General features: G+C 43.8%; 1 protein-coding gene across 7 annotated transcripts in view; it reads left to right on the plus strand.

The window, feature by feature from the left end:
• The window catches only part of LOC144279802 (GON-4-like protein), a 74,748-nt gene that overhangs the window by 40,709 nt on the left and 12,267 nt on the right, over window positions 1-21,772 (plus strand). For all 7 annotated transcript variants that reach the window (XM_077841460.1, XM_077841463.1, XM_077841464.1 and 4 more), the window contains 13 exons: window positions 217-318; window positions 1,088-1,128; window positions 2,057-2,160; window positions 4,837-5,035; window positions 7,607-7,693; window positions 8,696-8,867; window positions 9,697-9,841; window positions 10,384-10,534; window positions 11,129-11,245; window positions 12,066-13,811; window positions 15,362-15,623; window positions 20,875-21,056; window positions 21,460-21,657. In XM_077841460.1, coding sequence (XP_077697586.1) covers window positions 217-318; window positions 1,088-1,128; window positions 2,057-2,160; window positions 4,837-5,035; window positions 7,607-7,693; window positions 8,696-8,867; window positions 9,697-9,841; window positions 10,384-10,534; window positions 11,129-11,245; window positions 12,066-13,811; window positions 15,362-15,623; window positions 20,875-21,056; window positions 21,460-21,657 — 3,506 coding nt within the window. The remainder of the gene's footprint in view (window positions 1-216; window positions 319-1,087; window positions 1,129-2,056; window positions 2,161-4,836; window positions 5,036-7,606; window positions 7,694-8,695; window positions 8,868-9,696; window positions 9,842-10,383; window positions 10,535-11,128; window positions 11,246-12,065; window positions 13,812-15,361; window positions 15,624-20,874; window positions 21,057-21,459; window positions 21,658-21,772) is intronic.

The raw sequence follows: 21,772 nt of genomic DNA on the forward strand, positions 1-21,772 counted from the left end.
TGCTACAAGCGCAGATTGAAAGGAAGATAGTTTTGTTATTGCTATCATAGTTTTAACAGGGTCCCAGTTTGCTCAATTGCTAACACTAACTCACGTCCTGCCTCTGTCTGGCAGGATAGCCAGTAAGCCCAGTGTTTCTCCCTAGGTTGCCATTAGCACGGTCTCCCTTACAGTCTGATTATGAAAAAAATATGTTTCAAACGTTTATTTTGTTAGATGAGGCAGATGATGATGATGACCCTGAGTATAACTTCCTGGAAGATCTGGATGAACCAGACACAGAAGACTTCAGGAATGATCGTGCTGTGAGAATCACCAGTAAGTACTGTTATAACCTAAGCTCAGCTCCTTCAGTACTGCTTCTGTTAGAATTGTTGATCCAAATTGAAAACTTCAGTGTTTGTTGCAAAGGTTTTGCAAGGCAGATGTAATTAAAAAAAAAAAAAATAGAACCGACCCCCCATGCTGTTAACTTCACCAGCTCCTCTGTATAGTAATAACTCCCCATAAATGCACGAATGCATCTGGTTAGTGGTGCAGCATTACCATTTCACTGCCATCAGGTACAGCGACTTATTTATTTTGAGTTCTGATGTAGACAAAATGAGACTCTAGCCAAGATACTCTGTGGGTCTGGTGTGGGTGTTAAGGAGGTTAGAAAGGGTTGCACTGAAGGACTTTACTGTTATGCTCAGGCCTTCAGCTGTGAAGTGGGGTCAGAGCTGCATCATTAGGCACATAGAGAGCATGTGGGGAGAAATAGCATCCTGAATGTGGATGAAAACCTTGTGACCACAGTTGTGGGGAGTTGATTGCTTAAGTCACAGATCAAGGAGGTGAAGCCCTTCTGGCATACACAGGGGATTAGGATGGAGTGGCTGAGAAGCAGGCTGTACTTGGATGCTTCAGGGCTGATCCCCATCACAAAGAGAAAATGTAAGAGTATATGAGAGGGTCCTCTTTCTTCCCACTTGTGTTGGAAGGTTTGCAAGCGTTTGTCATCTTCTGAAAAGGAAATCCTGCAAATTGCTGAAATTTTTCTTACTGGATCACTGTTTCTTCATGCACCCTATCTTGTCTCTTACAGAGAAAGAAGTAAATGAACTGATGGAGGAGCTGTTTGAGACCGTAAGGGCAAGTCAATACTATATAATTAAAGGTTTCAGAGTAACAGCCGTGTTAGTCTGTATTCGCAAAAAGAAAAGGAGTACTTGTGGCACCTTAGAGACTAACCAATTTATTTGAGCATGAGCTTTCGTGAGCTCACGAAAGCTCATGCTCAAATAAATTGGTTAGTCTCTAAGGTGCCACAAGTACTCCTTTTCTTTTTATATAATTAAAGTCGACCTTAGTTATATCGACATACAGCCACCACAGTAATTAAATAGTTTTTGCGTGTCCACACTGCACTCCTTGTGTCAGTGGTATGCGTCCTTACTAGGAATGCTTACACCAATTTAACTGTCAGTGTGGGCATTGTGGGACGGCTTCTGAAAGGCAGCAAAAGTTGATGTACGCAATGCAGTGTCTACACTGACGCAGCATGGACCTAAATACATTAACCTAAGCGCGACACCTTTTGCGTAGGTGGAGTTAAGTCAGTGTAGTGGGTGAATTACATTGTTGGGAGCTACATTTTAGAGTAGACGCTTGCAGAGATAGGCTGATGTAAATGTCCTTAGGTTGACTTAACTCGGTAGTATACACTAGGTCTAAGTGAGACTTTTAACATTATATGGGAGTCTTTCTATCCTGGAACTGACAGCGTGTTTCTGAAGGTGCCATCATAAGCCAAAGAGAGGGGACTTTACTGGATGTCTCAGCATAAACTCCCTTTTAGGGGTCCTGTCATATATGTGCAACTGTCAGGAAGCGAAAGCATTTACCACAGTGAAGACCCAAGGGTGCTGAGTGTGTCTGTGCTGATGGCATCAGTATAGGTCCACTGTGATTAATTTTATACTGAGCCAAAAGCCCCTCGGTACGAAAAGTAATTCCCTGAACCTCAGACAGAGCCTCATATACCTGACAACTGCTGAGCTTTATTTCCTATCAGTTCCAGGATGAGATGGGTTTCTCCAACATGGAGGATGACGGCCCAGAGGATGAGGACACTGTTGCAGAGTCACGGCCGAATTTTAACACACCACAGGTGCTTAGGTATGACTGTCTGGCCTCAATAAGAGCTACAGAGGGTGCCTGGGCAACCAGCTGTCAAATAAGATGTAACAGAAAGAAGATGGAAGCCAAACACATCCCATCCAGATGGCGATGGGGTCCATGGCCCTTTTGCTCTGTGACTCCCTGATACATCACTGTATTTGCTGCAATTTGTAGGCATCGTGGTGGGAGCCAATACAGACAGTGCTCCTCAGTGAGGGGGCCAGGAAGAAGGAGGCAATGCCCTGAAGGAGAGCATAATAGAGGCTTTTATTGGAGGAAAGGCAGTGGACCTCAGAAAAGAGGGGTCGTTGAGGGCCTGGATTGTATTCTAGCAACACAGCTGAAGGGTGACAGCTTTTTTAACTTCCTCTGGAGGAGCTCGCTCACTACCTCCAGCTTTCTTGGTAATATGAAGGCACTGTTGAGGAGCTGGGCTGTTCAAGTACAGTAGAACTTCAGAGTTATGAACCCTCAGGAATGGAGGTTGTTCGTAACTCCGAAATGTTCGTAACTCTGAACAAAACGTTATGGCTGTTCTTTCAGAAGTTTACAATTGAACGTTGACTTTACAGCATTGAAACTTTACTATGTAGAATAAAAATGCTGCTTTTAACCATCTTAATTTAAATGAAACAAGTGCAGAAACAATGAGGGGTCCGGTGACTCCTCATTGTTTTTGTGGATACAGACTAACATGCCATCCCTCTGATACTAAGCACAGAAACAGTTTCCTTACCTTATCAAATCATTTTTTAAACTTTCCCTTTAGTTTTTTAGTGGTTTACATTTAACACAGTACTGTACTGTATTGCTTTTCTTTTTTGGTCTCTGCTGCTGCCTGATTGTGTACTTCTGGCTCTAAATGAGGGGTGTGGTTGACTAGTCAGTTCGTAACTCTGAGGTTCTACTGTACTGGCCATTGCCTAGCAAATCTCCCAGTGCACATCACTTCTTAAACAGATGGATGCTGCTAGTCAGGAAAGAGTTGGACTGGCAGAGCTGTGTAGGGGCACGGGACTGAAGCAACTGTCAGCTGTGGGCAACATATGTCACCTTTTTGATAACTACTAGCATGGGCTAAATTTTAGCCAATGAGTTGGAGCTGATCGGCTTCAGATGTCATGATCCTTCTCTTGTTCTTAGTTAATATTTATTTTGAGAAATAGTGGCTTACTTTTGAAACGGTAACAGTAACTGGGGGTCTGAATGTGAACTACAGTTTGAATAGAGTCTCCTTGTCTATGGGGCAGCTCAGCTCAAGACTAGGCTGTATCTGTTTGGGAAGGGAGCTAAAATGACTGCTGGGCGTCTGCACCATTCTCTCCAGATGAGCAGTACTGGAGGGGAGTGCGTAAATCTTTGACCAGCTACAATCTTAGCATGAAGGGTATTTCATGCTTACTTCCCTTGTCTGTATCTCTCCATACACACTTTAGTTGTGTCCATTTCATGTTGGTGGGGTAAGTCCTTCTCCTAATTGATGTCTTCTTCCCTGGTACTATCTGTACATAGTGTGGTTCCTGGACTTCTTTAGGGAGGTAATTTTGTGGGAAAATTTCACCTATTTGTTCCATTGGTTCCTTCCTTTTAATATCTTGTAATGTGAATGTGTTAGAGGGGACTTGATTGTGACTAGCTTTGAGCACACATGCTGGGTCTGTTGTGGAAGTGGAGCTGATCCTAGTTGGGTCAGAGGTGGGAGGGTGTTGATTGGGCTATCTATAGAGCTCTGTTATAAGCAGGCTGACACTTAAAGCTGTTTGCAATGACAGGAATATTTACACTACTTCCTTGCTGCAGCAGAAACAAACGTGTAATGAAATAGCCTGCTGAGTAGAACTCAGGGGCACATCATTAATATTTACAGTGTGTGTCCATAGCATTGGAGAGCTGCAAGTGATCTCATTGGGACTGATGATTGTAATAGCCAGCAGCCATAATACTTTGGGCTGTGATTTTGTTTAATCCCACAAGCTAAATGAGTTTGGGTCGGGTCTGGTCTAGTTATTGAATCATCTCTTTTTAGCTATGTCTTATCTAGGTTCTTATACGATGACCATTACACTGGTATCTGAGTACCTGAGTAAGTTACTTTCAAGAAAAATGCAGGAAAATGTTACAGGTGATTGAGTAGGGAATGCTTTTATCTGAGTCTGTAACTTACCAGTACCCCAACATGGTGTTAGAGTGGCACAGTGCTTCTGAAGATGCTGCATTCAGATGTAAAACTAAAGCCCTGACTGCTTGTGGTCATTAAAGATTCCATGGCACTTTGCTCAAGAACTGGATTATTAATCCTGGTGTGGTGCCCAAACTTTACCTCAGGTAATTCTATTCTGATTCTCTAAATTCTCATAGCTTTAATGGGACACAGGATTTGCCTTAACAGTTTAGGACAGGAAATTAACTTTTGCTTTGGACTGTTGAATGAATAGGTGCTGTGTCCCACTCCAGCAGAGGCGCAGCATTGCTGGGGTAGGTGAAGGGATTTTTGTAAACACCAGGTTTATAAAATACTTAGGGTACTATGAGATGAAAGTTGCTATAGAAATGTAATTTTAATATTTAATTGTGCTTTCCAGAAACTAAGTAAAATCTACTTGATTCACAAGGTCATTAAGAGCTTTGTAAGTCATGGACTTGGCATAATACTGTCTGCTTGATCTGAAACAGATTTGAAGAGCCTCTGGCCAACTTACTGAATGAACAGCACCGGACAGTGAAGGAACAGCTTGAACAGCTGAGAATAAAGAAATCTTCAACCAAGCAGCCACAGGAGATGGAGAGGTCAAAACCTCAAATTGAGAAGCCACTTCAGACCCTAGTTTTGGACATGGGGCAGAGAAGGAGGCTACATCAGCAGATGCAGCAGGTAAGAGATGTACTAATTATCAAACACAAATACTATACCATTTTATCACATCTTCATTGTCAACTGCAGGACAAAGGCCTCTGCATAGTATGGTGGCACCATCAGTGCTACAGGAAGCACTCAAGCAAGTTCCCTATTGAAATAAGGTACACGTTTTGTACCCTGGAATCTGGTACCACAACATTAGTGAAGCAGATCTGTGCACTACAATCTGGTACCTCTTTCTGGAATGAATTAAAATCATCCAAGGGAAGTGGTTGCCAAGAGGTGAATTCCATCTTCCTTAACTAGATGTGAGAGCTGTAGCAGTCATGACTATGTTGAAGCAATGATTTAATTCTAAACCCCTATTTTTATGGCCTTCTAGCTTTCTGAAAAGATTATCCTTTTGGCTGGAAATCATTCACTATAAAGTGGGTGCACAACTGGTTGAAAGACCATAGTCAAAGCAGATTTTTTGTGGTTCGCTGTCAGACTGGGAGACACATTTTCTGCTTGAAAATTGCATACCATTTCCTTGAGACTCTGCACCCCTGCATGGGGTCATCAGCATAAGATCCTCTTGATGAAGTAGATACTTAGGCGCCAACTCTGTGGGTGCTCCAGGGCTGGAGCATCCACAGGGAAAAATTAGTGGGTGCTCTGCACCCACCAGCAGCCAAGCTCCTCTCCCTGCCCCACCTCACCACCATCTCCTCTGAGTGTGCTGCGTCCCCGCTCCTCTGCCTACCTCCCAGCATAGCAAGCTCCGGGAGGGAGAGGGGAGGAGCGGGAACATGGTGGGCTCAGGGGAAGAGGTGGGGCCTGGGTGGGTATTTGGGGAAGAGATTGGAATGGGGGCGGGGCAGGGGTGGAGCCGGGGCAAGGCCAGGAGAAGAGGTGGGTTGAGCACCCCCGGGTGCAAGCAGAATATGGCCAGATATATTAGTTCAAACCCAGTAGCAGACTGTCCCCTTCTATTGGTGGAAGCACACAGGTTTGAGAGAGCCATGCTGTGTAAGCATGGGTTTCACATGCGTGGTATGTGACCATTTTAATTTTTCAGCAGTAAACTAAGATCTGGAACTCCAGTTGGGCTCATGTAAATATGTTTATCCAGAATTTCTATAGTGTTGGGATAATATTTGCGTAGGTATATGAAGCAGTAATGCAGAGCACTAAAAGTGTGTGTTATAGCCCCATTTACTCTTTGGGGAATTTTGTGCAATTGCACAAGTGCAGAATTAATCTCCCCTGCAGATTTTATGCTTTCCTTGCAGAAAAACTAATTCACACGAGGGGGGAGGCATATGTCTGGTTTGGGTGAAGAGAGCAGCCAGGGAGATGTAAATCACTCTCTCGGGGGTTGGGCTGGGCTGTCTCTGTCTCTCTTGCTATGGCGGTGTGTCTGGAAGCAGGGCTGGGGGTGCTCCGGTTGGTGGGTCCTACCAGGTGCTGGGCTGCAGCTGCTAGTCCTGGCTGGGCTGGGGGGAGAACAGGGCTTCCTCTTCCCCTGCATGGGCTGTTCCTGACTGCAGGAAGCTTCACACCCAGCCCCACTTCCTGCTCCCATCACTCCCCAGCTGCAGGGGAAGTGAGCTTCCCCTCCTGTCTGCACCACCCCTTGCATCCAGATCGCCACCCCCACTCAAAGCCCCACCCCACTGAGTCCCAACCAGCTGCACCTGGACCACCACCCCACCAAGCCCCATGACCCCTGTGCTGAGTCCCATCCCCCCACACCCATTCCCCCCCTTGCTGAGCCCCAACCACCTTCACCTGAACCCTCTCACCCCACACCTGGATCCTGCTGGGCTGAACCTCCTTGCCCCATTCCTGGATCGGGGGCAGAGCTGGGCGTGCATATGAGACTCTGTCCCTCTCGCTTGGTGGAGCCGTATAGATGTGCCAATATGCCTAGTAAGGAATCTATTTGTCAAAAAACATTTCCTGGATCTTTTTTGTTGTCTGTATTGTCACAGACATGCTTGTTGACAGGTATTTTGAAATAAATTACGAAAATAATTGAAAATGGTATGATTATATTGTGTTATTTTGACAAATACAATATGCAGAATTTTGCAGAATTTCAAAATATTGTGCACAAAATTCCTAGGAGTTCCCATTCACATTGCTCTAGGAACCCCAATGTTGAATTTCCTGACTTTTGTGCATTTATATTCTCAACCACCATGTTTTAGTTTAAATGATTTATAAATGTTTAGGCCAGAAGGGACCATTATGATCATCTAGGATAATTTCCTGCAAATGCAAACTGCAGGATTTTCCCCAAGTGATTCCTGCATCAAGTCTCTAACTTCTGGTTTCACTTACTGTGGAAATGTCTCTGAACTGTAGTTGTCACTAGTGTGTGCTTGTGTATTTTTAAGGTAATTGCTTAAGATGTCAGCACTAAAATTTCTTTCAGGCTCTCTGTTAGCTGAAGTATGTCTGTAGCCAACGCTCATTTTGAGACCCAGGAGATATAACCTGCTCTGCCTATTGGTGCTTTAGAATATTTTCCAGTATTTTTGGATATTATAGTGTCTTAGTGTATTGGAAAAGCTTCATCTGCCTAATCTGTTCTTCCAGCATGTCCAGCTCCTGACTCAAATACACCTTCTCACCAGCTCCAACCCTAGTCTGAGTTCAGAGGCCAGCACCACGAGGATGTTTCTGGTAAGGATCTAGCTAGTCAGAAATACAATAATTCTGTCACAAAAATAAAGGTTGCCATTGTCTTTAATCAAGATGACTTGGTCTATATTTTCAAAAATGAGCAGTGAAGGAGGGGCATTGTTGTGTAGCTGCAGCTGCCTTTATGTTGCTAAATGGTTCAGCACTGTGTGAGAGACAGTTTGCTGTCATAGGAGGAGAGCCTAGTTAGTGCAGTGGGCTGGTGCACTAACGTTGGGCTAGTTTAGGTAAAAATTAGTTTTGTTTTCTGGTTAGTTTTAACACAAACCTCCATCCAGTCTGACACTACAGACAGTCCTTGCTCTAGAGAGGACTAGGGTGGGATTAGCAGGACTGCTGCAGGTTGGAATTCAAGCCTTGGGTGAGAGAAGCTTGTTCAGCTAATGCCTATGCTATACTTGTCTGAAGCCTGTGTGGGCATTTGCTGAGGGAAGTACAAAAAATTCCAGTGAGGGTGGGTGGCTAGTGGGAATGCCCTGCAAAGCTTAAAAAAAACAAAATCTGACTTCATTCAGCTGAGAGAGATTTCCTTAACATTTGTTTAAAATGATAGTATCCTCTACATACTAATGCTTGATCAATTGCTTACCGAATGAGTTTGTAACTGCGTGTAATGGCAATAACACAGTGGTCTGTGTTGGCATGCTTTTTGTATTTTTTTTTTTGAAGGATTAAAAACAAAGCTTGAAAAGGTCATTCTTAGAACAATTTCTGTGAATGCTTTGTGATCGTTAATGGTTCTGTATGGGAATGGGGGAGTAATAACTCACAGCAGAGCTGAGGCTTTATAGGCTCAGAGCAGAATAAATGTAATCAATTGTGTCCCATGGCTTGGTATCTCTCAGAAGCAGGGTTGATAATAACTGAAACTTTTTCTGCCTCCTATCTGGCAAGTTTGCTTTCTGAATGACTTCTTCTAGATACATAAGTTCTTATTTACACCGAAAGCAAGTCCCTTTATCTCCTCTGTATTTGACTCCTCAGACTGAGCTGAGTAACTTTGCTCACAGTTCCATGCTCCTTCGTCAGCAGTTCCATCCCAAGTTTCAAACAGTGTTCCAACCATGTAACTTGAAGGGAGCGTTGCAGCTCATTGAAGACTTTCGTGCCCAGGTCAAAGATGATTGGAGTCCTCGCAAAACTGTGAAGAAGAATGGTATGTAGTTGAAGGGGCAGGTTTGTAGGGTAGTAATAGCCTTTTTGGTGAGGTCCTCCCCTCAGATGAGATGGATTCCAGATTTTTTGCTATGATTTGAAATGGAATTTAGCATTATTTTGCAGCATTGTTTTTAACACGTCTTTAAGCAATGACCTCAGTATTATTGCCTGTCTTTTGCTACTTAAGCCATGGAAATGTGACACAGTAAGCTCACATCATAGGGATTTGTACAAGATTGCTTAGCTTGGTAGTCTGGAATGCATGATATGTTTGCAGATGTTTCAAGCTTTGGAAATCCATCAGGAAAGTAACAATAGATTGGAAAAATTTGTTCCAGTGGTTTGAATGATACATCAGACATTTTCTTCTGGTTGAGATGGTTCTACTAACAAGACTAGGGACTTGAACTATGAAACTATAAAATTAAAAAGCATTCTGAATGGACTGTTTTGGAAATTTTTGTCATGATTTTTTCTTAGCCAAATGATAGGCAGTTTAGAGTCAAATGGAGCCATTCAATGATTAGAGTCAAATGGATCTGCTCCATCCTTCCACAGAGCCGATATTGTGTACATAATTCTGTGGGGAAATCAAAAAGAAAAGTAACTTTTGCTGGGCCAGAATAAATTCTTAGTTTTAGTTTCTTGTGTTCTAAACCAAAGTCCAAAAGTTTGTGTGGAAAAAATTACCCCAGCCTGTACTGCTTTCACAGCAGAAGTTATGGGGACCATACCTTTTCCAATAAAGTAATGGTGAGTTTCAGAATTTGAGCATCTACACTTGTGAGGTTCATCAGCTTGTGCTGATCTGTGGATTCTTTTCACAGCAAATGAATTCCCCTGTCTTCCAAAGCAAGTGGCATGGATTCTGGCAACGAGAAAAGTCTTTATGTACCCAGAGCTGTTACCAATTTGCTCCCTGAAGGCAAAAGCCCCACAGAACAAGATTATCTTCACAAAGGCAGAGGACAAGTAGGTGTTCAATGTTAGGGTGTAAAATAAATGGGGCATCTTTCCCTGGGCGAAAAAGTAGAGTGCTGTAGCCAAATGATGGGACATCTGGACATTCTGGAACAGCGCCATCAGATGGCAACTTTGGCCCTTTGTTCCCAGCTGTAGAAAAATTGCTATTAGCTCAGTAGGCCAGACAGATTTAGTCTTCTGTGGATTTTCCATGCCAGTATGTGTACTGACCTCCAAGGTGATCAGAGGGACAAATCTGAGTGTGTTGAGATGTTCCTGAACCAACATACTTCCCATCTTGATTTATTAATGTGTCTCCAGTCAAGTTCTGTGTTGGAGTAGTTAACAATTTGTTTCATTAGATTAAACCATGTTGAGCATTCAGCAGTTGATTGAGCTGTTTTATTTCCATACTCTGTCTTCTCCATGTTGTTGTGGATGACCAGATTGAGACACTCCAGGGATGTTAACAGATGTGAAGGACAAGCTGAGAGCATTTACAGTTTCTTTTGGTTTGAATCATTGTCTGGCAGAATTATTTTTCCTTTCAGTTTATTAGCTTTGGGTCTGAAACACTTTGAAGGGACAGAGTTTCCTAAACCTTTGATCAGCAAGTATCTCCTGCCAGCAAAGACTGCGCACCAACTGACAGTGCGAATCAAGAACCTCAATATGAACCGTGCCCCTGACAATATCATCAGAGTAAGTGAGACAATCTATAGTTTGTATGTATTTGTATTTTACATGTGTGAGAGGTGATGCCCATACATAATAGAAGTCACAGTTCCTTCCCCAAAGAGTTTACATTCGGTCTGCACTGTCATTTCTTCATAGACCATGACACCTCACTTCCACTAAGCATGAAGACTTCTTCAGAGACCCTACCCTCTGTACTTACCTTTTACAACTGCTCTGATTGCTGCCTTGTCTTTCAAGAACACAGCACCTACTACAGAGAACCCTGATACGACTGTAATTCACATAATGCTGAAATAATGAGCTTCCTACCAGTAGACTTGCATACGGTACAGAAGTAGAGAGTGAGCGCGCACATGTGCTATACCAATGATCTGTCCAGAGAAATGAGTCAAAAAGGACATAAGATTTTGTCCAGCCCTCCTTTCCATTTCTTAATATTTACACATTTGAGCAACACTCCATCACTGTAGGAGTAATTCTGGATCACTTGAACTCCCAATGTGTACTGTCCAGAGAAGTTTCCGATCACTGGCAGTTAGGCTAATCAAGGATGGTGATTGCTGACCTTGGTCTCTCCCCCCCCCCCTCTCTCCTCAGTATTATAAAAGAACAAAGCAGTTGCCCATTTTGTTCAAGTGTTGTGAGGAGATCCAGCCTTCTGAGTGCAAACCCCCTGTGGAGAGGGAAGAACAGCATTTGCCATTCTGGCTGAAGGTACAGTGCCTGCTGTTTAGAAGCATCATGCTTCCACTATCTTATCCCTAGAGCTGATTAACCTTTTAGTGCTGTTGGCTTGAACTGTTTAATTCAGCTGGTTAGAATATTGGCTGTGTGACGCTGGTGCTGCTGGTTGCAGTTTGTGTGTCAGGGCAGGCTGGCCACCACCTTACAGGCAGCAGTTATCTTCCTCGCTGCATCAAACAGTCCTATTGAAAGACGGACGTTCTCATTGTGGGCCTGTTGCCCTGGGAATAAAGTGCAGATATGGGATTTGAATGATGTTCTCTCCTGTTACGGGGCCCTTATGCCTGTAGTACCTAAATGCTTCTCAACCATTATTTTTTCCTCACAACCCCTTGTGTGTAAGGGATGAACCGAAGCACAAAGAAATTAACTGACTTGCCAAGGTCACACTGGAAGTATGTAGCAGAGCCAAGAATTGGACCCAGATCCCCCAAGACCCAGTTCAGGGTTTCATCACATGACCATCCTATTGGGGAATTGATGACACTTGACTCTTGCTAAGAGAGTCTTTACAAACCAGTTTGGAAGAGACACATCAGGGTCATGAACTTTGTGATCACATTGCTCCTTCCAGATCATCACATTCTGTCAGCGTTTACAAACAAAATAACAACCTTGTTGGAGACTTTCAAGTAAAACTAGTGAACAGTGAGCAGTAAATAAAAAATACTTATTCACAAAGTGAATCAAAATAAGTCACTGCCTCCTGCTCTGGAATAATGTTTTCTGTGTTGCCTGAAGGTGGTAAGGGTCAGGGGACCTAAATAACTGAAGTTCTTGTCTCCTGCAGGCAAGTTTGTCCTCCATTCAGAGGGAGCTGAAGCAATTAGCAGAAGATGCTGGGGAGGCAGCAGGTTCACCCAGTGCAGAATCTGCTCTTTTGAGGACAGAAAAAGAAACTTTGGAATCACAATGTGATGAAAAATACCCTCTGCTCATGCCCAAAGGAATAGTGCTGACACTGAAGCCCCTTGCCAACCGTTTCTCCAGGAGAGCTTGGAGGCGGCAGGGGTCTGCAGCCCTGAAGCCCCTACTCATTCGACCGAGTCCTTGTCTGCAGCAGAGTGCCAACACTATTAATATTCAGAAAGCTGCTGTAAAGTTACCCCAATCAGAAGCTCCTCCTAGCAAAGTTGTGGTTCAGATTCCCCGGTTAATCCAGCCAGCTACAATTATGCAGACTGTGCCAGGAATGCAGCATTTGAACATCCCGTCAGCAGTAGGAAGTGGCGATTGCTTTGAATTTCAAAACGTGCTCTCTACTTTACAGTCTGATTCCAGAACTTCTCTTCCAGCTGCTGTACCACCAGCACTAGTATCCTCAACACCTGTGACTTTTCAGACAAAAATGCTGCCAACGTTGACTGCATCAAAAATCCGCAAACCTTGTGTCCGCAGGGGATACCAAAAGAAAAAGGGAACAAAATCCACCCCTTTGATAAAGGCTGCCCCTTTGATCCATCCAGCCCCTGTCATCTTTACAGTACCTGCTGCTGCAGTGAAAGTGGTTAGTATTGGCAATGGCTGCAATATGATTCATCCCATAAACACAACAGTTGGCAGGGGCACTCAGGCTATTCCAATTGCAACTTTGTTGGTAAATCCCACCACCTTCCCATGCCCATTAAACCAGCCTCTAGTGTCCTCTTCCATTCCTCCCTTGATAGCCTCTCCTAACTCTGTAGGTCTTCCTGCTTCATCAACGGCTGAAGACAAAGAGCAGTTGAATCCAGTCACTTCCTGTCTTGCTGTAAATGATGAAAATTCTTACGCTATAGCTGAGCCTAAAGTGGAACCCCAAGAACTTTACTCTTCATGTTCTGCCATCTCCCCCAAGAAGGAACATAGCACAGGTCCTGCTACTCCAGACAATGACAGCCAGGAGAAGGTTAAAGAGAGTGAGTGCTATAGTTGGATAGTTGTGGAGACAGTGGAGAAGAAGGCCTTGGAGCCATTACCCATGGACCTCTTACCTCACTTGGAGGATTTAGGAGAAACAGTGAAAACTGAACCTGAAGATCCCAGTGATGCCCTTGAAGAAACAAACCCAACACAGGAGAAGAAAAACTTGAATGCTGAAATAAAGGAGGAGTTCATACTGGATCTAGGGCAAGAGCTGGACATGGAGGTCACATCTGAGCATCTGAGTGAACAGAAGGAAATTAAAAAAGAGTGCACGTCCCATCAGGAGAAGGGACAGGAGAAAGGACGAGATGTGGAGGCACCCACCCAGGATGAGCAGCAGTTGGAAGACATTGATACAGCTGGGGTGGAAATGAGCAATGAGTCTTCCAAGAATGCCTCTCACTCAACAGATGTTGATGCAGAGTGTAGTAGCCCATTGGGGAAACCAGAGGACTCATGCAGTGTGGATGGTCAGTCTGTAGGGACACCAGCTGGCCCTGAAGCAGTGGGAGAGAAGGATGGACAAGAAGAGGAAGAGGAGGAGGATTTCGATGATTTTACTCAAGATGAGGATGAAGAAGAAATGTCATCAGCATCAGAAGAGTCCGTGCTTTCTGTGCCAGAACTTCAGGTAAAAACATAGTAGCCTAGATAATGAATTCTGCAAATGAGATAAAGCCACACTTTGTAAGAACCATCTCATTGTGAATTTATATGGCGCCAAGAGTGTGCATGGCACATGACAAATTAAAGGACCAACTCCTGTCCTGAGGAGCTTACAGACTAGGTTAGGAGCATAAATTGCAAATGGCCAGGTTTCAATTCTTCTGGAGTTGTAAGGGCTTCCTCAGCTGAGCTTGCTCCTTGTTTGTTCTGCGCACCTTGCAGAAATTATTTTTAATTAGTTCCTCAGGATAAAGTAATTCAAACAAGCATAATAAATAGACAAAATCCTACCAAAGAAATAAATGCACAGTTTCACACTTATAAATGAATGTCAGATTACTTTGATTTTAGCAGCCATGTGGAGGCTGGCAGCTCCAGTTCTTGGGTTAGATAGTATCGCATGTCACTGTTAAATATTGTTTCAGAGTAACAACTGTGTTAGTCTGTATTTGCAAAAAGAAAAGGAGTACTTGTGGCACCTTAGAGACTAACCAATTTATTTGAGCATAAGCTTTCGTGAGCTACAGCTCACTTCATCAGATGCATAAAGTAGAAAATAGTGAGGATGTTTTTATACACACAGACCATGAAAAAAAATGAGGATGTTTATCACTACAAAAGGTTTTCTCTCCCCCCACCCCACTCTCCTGCTGGTACTAGCTTATCTAAAGTGATCACTCTCCTTACAGTGTGTATGATCAAGGTGGGCCATTTCCAGCACAAATCCAGGGTTTAACAAGAACGTCTGAGGAACGGGGGGGCGGGGCGGGGGAAGGAATAAACAAGGGGAAATAGGTTACTTTTTATGATGACTCAACCACTCCCAGTCTCTATTCAAGCCTAAGTTAATTGTATCCAATTTGCAAATTAATTCCAATTCAGCAGTCTCTGGTTGGAGTCTGTTTCTGAAGTTTTTCTGTTGTAATATCGCAACTTTCATGTCTGTAATCGCGTGACCAGAGAGATTGAAGTGTTCTCCGACTGCTTTATGAATGTGATAGTTCTTGACATCTGATTTTCTGATTTGTGTCTATTTATTCTTTTACGTAGAGAGATCAAATCTCCGCCCCGCCCCCCCCCGTTCCTCAGACGTTCTTGTTAAACCCTGGATTTGTGCTAGAAATGGCCCACTTTGATTATCATACACACTGTAAGGAGAGTGATCACTTTAGATAAGCTAGTACCAGCAGGAGAGTGGGGTGGGGGGAGAGAAAACCTTTTGTAGTGATAAACACCCATTTTTTCATGGTCTGTGTGTATAAAAACATCCTCTCTATTTTCCACTTTATGCATCCGATGAAGTGAGCTGTAGCTCACGAAAGCTTATGCTCAAATAAATCGGTTAGTCTCTAAGGTGCCACAAGTACTCCTTTTCTTTTCACTGTTAAATATGTTAATAATTAGTGGGCAAGAACTAAGTTGATACCTGGGGTTAGTAGTTAAGATTACAATTAAATGAGGTAGTAGTTGAATTGCATACAAGGGCTAGAGATTTTGGGGTGTTTTGATCTAAAGGAGACAATGGAAAAACTGACTTGGCTTGCAACGGAGAGGCGTCTGAGCCAGGAGGGAGATTCTGAGGAAGAGAATTCCCAGGAAGAGAACTCAGAGCCGGAAGAGGAAGAGGAGGAGGAGGGAGAAGGAGACGGAATGGAGAGTTTGCAAAAAGAAGATGAAATGACAGATGAGATAGCTGAAGATGCAGCAGAGGAACCCAAATCTGCCTTCACTTTTACAAAGGTTGCCCCAGAGGTGGAAACCAACAGAATGCCACCAGGTGAGTTAATTGTCCTCTATATGGAGGTGTGACATTACTCAGGGTACAGTCTGGACTGTTGAATAGCTGTGTCCCCTCAATTCTCCAGCCTGAGGTGTCTTTTACACTGCTTCACTGTGAGAGTAACCATTCCTAGTCTGTTCATACACAGCCTCCAGCATGTAAATTACTCCTAGCTATATTGTATGAGTGCTATGGCCAGCCACTCTTGAGTTAGAGTTGTGGAGCAACACCAAGCAAATGCCTAGTCAGACTTTCCCCCAGAATTGTGCATCTTGTACTGCACAGCCCTCTACTAGACAACACAAGCTCATATAAAGTCTGTCATTTTATTAATAGAAAATGATATGCACAAATCCTCTTATCTTAAATGGAGTTTCCCAGATACTTCAGTTCAAGGACACTGGTTTAGATAAAACAATAAACAAGTTTATTAACTTAAAATAACTATCTTTACTTGTAATACTACAGAATGAGGCATAAAAAGTCAGAATTGGCTATAAGAAAATAAAAGTAAAATGTAACTAACACCTATCTTAACAAGCTAAGTGAATTTGAAGCAAAAGTCTCTCTCACCACATGCTTCAACAGTTTTACTGGCTGAATTTCTTTCAGACAGCATCCTTCCCTCAGTCCAAAGCTGTTTTTGTTCCTCAGATGTTGTGGCTGCCATGGGTAGAAAGAAAGGGAGGAATAACTTGTGGGATCTGTTCCCCATTCTTATGCTTTTTTCTTTTCTTTGACAATCATCTCCATCTGGGGTTCAGGAGACAAAGTCAGTGGTGATTGGAACCGTCAGTGTGTGTGTGTGTGTACATTGTGACAGGGTTGGGCAAGATGGCTACAGGAGAGTGATAGAAGGCAGATATATCAGCCCCAGGTTAAGTAGATCCCTTTTCCCTGGGTAAGGTAACAGGGAAGGTTCCAGAACAGTCAGGAACTTTTAAGGAAACAATTAAGGCAGACAGGCTGATTAGAACACCTGCAGCCAATCAACGGGTAGTGATCAATGGCTCCATGTCTAGTTGGCAGCCGGTGTCAAGTGGAGTGCCCCAGGGGTCGGTCCTGGGGCTGGTTTTGTTCAATATCTTCATAAATGATCTGGAGAATGGTGTGGATTGCACTCTCAGCAAATTTGCGGATGATACTAAACTGGGAGGAGTGGTAGATACACTGGAGGGCAGGGATAGGATACAGAGGAACCTAGACAAATTGGAGGATTGGGCCAAAAGAAATCTGATGAGGTTCAATAAGGATAAGTGCAGGGTCCTGCACTTAGGACGGAAGAACCCAATGCACAGCTACAGACTAGGGACCGAATGGCTAGGCAACAGTTCTGCGGAAAAGGACCTAGGGGTGACAGTGGACGAGAAGATGGATATGAGTCAGCAGTGTGCCCTTGTTGCCAAGAAGTCCAATGGCATTTTGGGATTATAAGTAGGGGCATAGCGAGCAGATCGAGGGACATGATCGTCCCCCTCTATTCGACATTGGTGAGGCCTCATCTGGAGTACTGTGTCCAGTTTTGGGCCCCACATTACAAGAAGGATGTGGAAAATCGGAGAGAGTCCAGCGAAGGGCAACAAAAATGATTAGGGGTCTGGAACACATGATTTATGAGGAGAGGCTGAGGGAACTGGGATTGTTTAGTCTGCAGAAGAGAAGAATGAGGGGGGATTTGATAGCTGCTTTCAACTACCTGAGAGGTAGTTCCAGAGAGGATGGTTCTAGACTATTCTCAGTGGTGGAAGAGGACAGGACAAGGAGTAATGGTCTCAAGTTGCAGTGGGGGAGGTTTAGGTTGGCTATTAGGAAAAACTTTTTCACTAGGAGGGTGGTGAAACACTGGAATGCTTTGCCTAGGGAGGTGGTGGAATCTCCTTCCTTAGAAGTTTTTAAGGTCAGGCTTGACAAAACCCTGGCTGGGATGATTTAATTGGGGATGGGTCCTGCTTTTGAGCAGGGGGTTGGACTAGATGACCTCCTGAGGTCCCTTCCAACCCTGATATTCTATGATTCTATAAGAAGCTGCTAGAATCCATTAAGGCAGGCTAATCAGGGCACCTGGGTTTGAAAAGGAGCTCACTTCAGTTTGTGGTGCGTGTGAGGAGCTGGGAGCAAGAGGCGCAAGAAGCTGAGAGTGAGAGGGCATACTACTGGGAGAGTGAGACGTACAAGCATTATCAGACATTAGGAGGGAGGTCCTGTGGTGAGAATAACGATGGCGTTGGGAGGAGGCCATGGGGAAGTAGCCTAGGGAGTTGTAGCTGTCACACAGTTGTTACAAGAGCCACTGTAGACACTGCAATCCACAGGGCCCTGGGCTGGAACCTGGAGTAGAGGGCAGGCCTGGGTTCCCTCCATCCCCCCAACTCCCTACTTGATACCGGAGGAGTTGAACTGGACTGTGGGTTCCACCAGAGGGGAAGGTCGCTGGCCTGTTCCCCGATCCACTAGGTGGATCAGCAGAGACCGTGGGGATTGTTCTTCTTCCTTTCCCCATGCTGGCCAGTGTTGAGGCTAACTGAGTGAACGGCAGATTTGAGCCACGAAAGTGGCCAAACTGGGGGCTGCCGTGAACCTCTGAGGCGAGAAAAGCTGCCAATAAGCACAGGACCCACCAAGGCAGAGGAGGAACTTTGTCACAATATCTCTCTCTCTCTCTCTCTCTATATATAGTGTGTGTGTGTGTGTGTGTGTGCACGTGCCCAGGTGAGTATAGTTACAGAATCATTCACAAGCAGCTCAGTAGTGTTAATAAAACCCATTTTATGCTCTTCTTACGACATTCAGTTGCATATCAAGTCAATCTCATTACGTCTCAATTGAGCATGTCCTCAGAAGGAATCTCATTCCAAGGCTTCTTGGGCTGAGATCACTATAATCTGCAGGCTAATTAAATACTTTGCTAAAGCCAGGTGCACTTTGGAGAGAGCAGCACATTAGCCAGGGTTTGTTTTTATCCAGTTGTGTTCTTTCTTGCTGCTCCGTAGTGGGATCAAATGTAACAGCTGGGCAGCTAACCCTAGGCCAACCCAGGGGAAGGAGTAAAGAGGAGCCGAAATCAAGCTAGCTACACCTTTTATCCTACTATGGAGCAGTGAGAAAACATATTTCGGTAAAAACAAGCCCTGGCTAATGTGCTGCTCTCTCCAAAGTGCACCTGGCTTTACTAAAGTATTTAATTAGCCTCCACCAACTTCTTTTCCTTGCCTGCAGATTTTAGTGATCGAAGCCCTGGAATGTGATTCCTTCTGAGGACATGCTCAATTGAGACATAATGAGATTGACTTGGTATGCAACAGAATGTAGTAAGAGCATGGAATGGATTTTATTAACATTATTGAGCTCTTTGTGAATGATTTTTTGACCATGTATGTTGGTGACTTTTTTTCTCTGAATGTCACTGTAATCAGCTGTGAAAGTTGCTAGATTTGTCACTGGTTACTTTGACCCTTATTTCTTCACTAGGAAGTCACTAAATCTAGTGACAAAGTAGCTAAGTTGTCAACACTTAACCAGGTGATGATCCATTTGATTTTGTTGACACCTGGCTGAGGCATCAGTTTGCCTTTTGTCTCTGAGGAACTGGTTTGTGGCTGCTTTTCTAAACTTGGAACATGTATTAGTAATGTCACAGAGTAGATTTTTATAACTTTACATACAATGTTACCACATGTATTTTACCAGGACAATAATGATCAGCAATTTGAGTTTTCAAACGGTACCTCACCAGGTATACTTTGTACAAAATTTATCATAGTCTTGTAAAAGGGGTGAACATAGGGGTACAGACTGTCACGGAGGGGATGGGGAAGACAGAACTGGTTTGCTGCAGCAAAACAACAAGTGTGTAATTTCCTCATGGTTTAACAGTGTTGTCTTGATTTTGGAAAAGAGGCTTTGAAAAACAAGAGTCTATAAAAACAGTTCCCTCGCAATGCCTGGGCCCTTCTGCAGTCCCTTCCTATCCATCCACTTGCCGTGCAGTTATACTCTGAAAAGTGACCGTGTAAATGAGATTGTGGGGTTCCAAGGTCTCTTTCTGGCCTTTATATGTGTTATTGTTTGAATGTACAGGTCATAAGATGAGTTTTCCGGTGGCTCAACCTGGGAACTGAAAAACCATTGGGATTCTTTCTTCATCAGACATCACTGATAATAAAGATTCTGAAGTCAGAATGGAGCTGCTTGTTCTGTGTGATTCAGAATAGAATCCAGATATGTTAGGATCACAGCAGAACCTGCTAACAAGACTAAAAAAATCCACGTGTAAGTGAAGTCAGTAAGCAGGACTCAGAAACACAGGGTTTAGGAATGGGGAGGAAGATAAAGCTAGTGATGCTGAAAATAATCCTAAATCCAGCAGATCTGTGATCTTCTGGCTTTTTTTTATTTGTTTTCCAAAAGCAGACTGCGCGTTCCCAGATTGTGAAGCAGGCCCAGGAAGAGGCAGAGACCTAGACCCTCATGAATAATAATAATAAATAATACCTAGATTTTATATAGAGCTTTTCATCAGAGGATCTCAGTGCTTCACAATCTTTAATGTAGTTATCCTCATGACACTCCTGTGAAGTATGGAAGTGTTCTTATTCCCCTTTTACAGATGGGGAATGAGCCACAGAGAGGTTAAGTGACTTGTCCAAGATCACACAGGAAACTGAATCTGTCTTTCCTAAATCCTAGGCTAGTGCCCTCACCACTGAAGCATCTTTCCTACTCTTCATCCCTTGTGATACGAGCTCTGCTGTGCCCCAACTCTCCAAAATATGAGAATGTGAGGCATATTGGTAACATGGATCAGATTTACTCTGTTCATTCAGTCTCCCCATCAAAGCCTTGGACTGGTCTTTATCTCATGGTCTCTGCTAACTGGGTGTGTTTGAGCTGTAAGTTTGGAAGGGATTCAGTGACCATGAAAATGAGGCAAGTGTTTCCACACTCTAGAGAAGAAATCGGTTCTGCTGACTCAATGGGATGAGGATACTCAGTAAAATGTATAATACAAAGTTCACTTCTCTCTTTACATTCATTTTCTGCGGTCTCCCACAAAATAAAGGGGAGCTTATATGATCCACAAACACACTCCTTGCTCTGGCAGGACAGGAGTATGCCTGGGGGTCAGGGCCTAATGATGAATAAAAGGAAGGGAACCCTTTCCTGGCAGTCAGCATGGTCCACAGCACCAACCTCAATGGGTTTTGCATTTCCCTGGAATGAGGAATTTGCATGGGGACTGTGCTTTCAGATGAGAATGCCAAAGTGCCTGGGAAAAACAGGAACGCCCACAGAGCCAGGAATAAGAGGGGACGGACTCGTGCCAGCAAAGACACCTCCAAGTTGCTGCTGCTTTATGATGAAGAGATTCTGGCGAGAGACCCTCTCCGGGAACAGAAGGATTTGGCATTTGCACAGGCCTATCTGAACAGGGTAAGAACGAATAGGCTGACGTTAGAGCTTTGTCCTCAGACAGAATGTGAGTCTTGTATGTCTATTAAAATAAAAATAATCAAATTTCTGGCATTTCCGGTTATCATTTCCTGATAAATGTTTCCTCTGTAACAGAATTAACACCTGAGCCACTTAGCTGAAGAATCCATCCAGATCTGATGTGTTTCCAAAATTTGTAACCCACTTGGGATTAGTTCTGTCTCTTGTGATCATTCCATGCTCCTGAATCTAGAGAATAATTTGTTTGTTGGTACAGCAATTTGAAAATGTGAAGTAATGTATAAGTGCTGAGTATTGAAGAAGCTATTGAATTAACTTTTCTTTCCTCCTGAGTTTTCATAAGCAGGGAGAAAGTCTCATAACTGTCTGATGTGCTTTGCAGGTGCGCGAAGCTTTGCGGAATGTGCCTGGGAAATATGAAGACTTCCTTCGTGTTATCTATGAATTTGAGACCAGCACCCACAAGCCAACTGCTGTGGATCTGTATTCCACTCTCCAGACCCTGCTGCAGGAGTGGCCGCAGCTGCTCACAGACTTTGCTGCCTTTCTTTTGCCTGAGCAAGCTCTGGAGTGTGGATTGGTAAGTAAAAGGGAAGAAGCAAACAGGAGAGTTTGAGAAGACAAATGTAGTGAGCCTTGCAGGAATGGAGGAAGAATTAAGTATAGAGCCAGGGATAAATTGGATGGAGGTGCTA

The sequence above is a fragment of the Eretmochelys imbricata genome, chromosome 24 (assembly GCF_965152235.1).
Source record: "Eretmochelys imbricata isolate rEreImb1 chromosome 24, rEreImb1.hap1, whole genome shotgun sequence".
NCBI classification, from domain to species: Eukaryota; Metazoa; Chordata; order Testudines; family Cheloniidae; genus Eretmochelys; species Eretmochelys imbricata.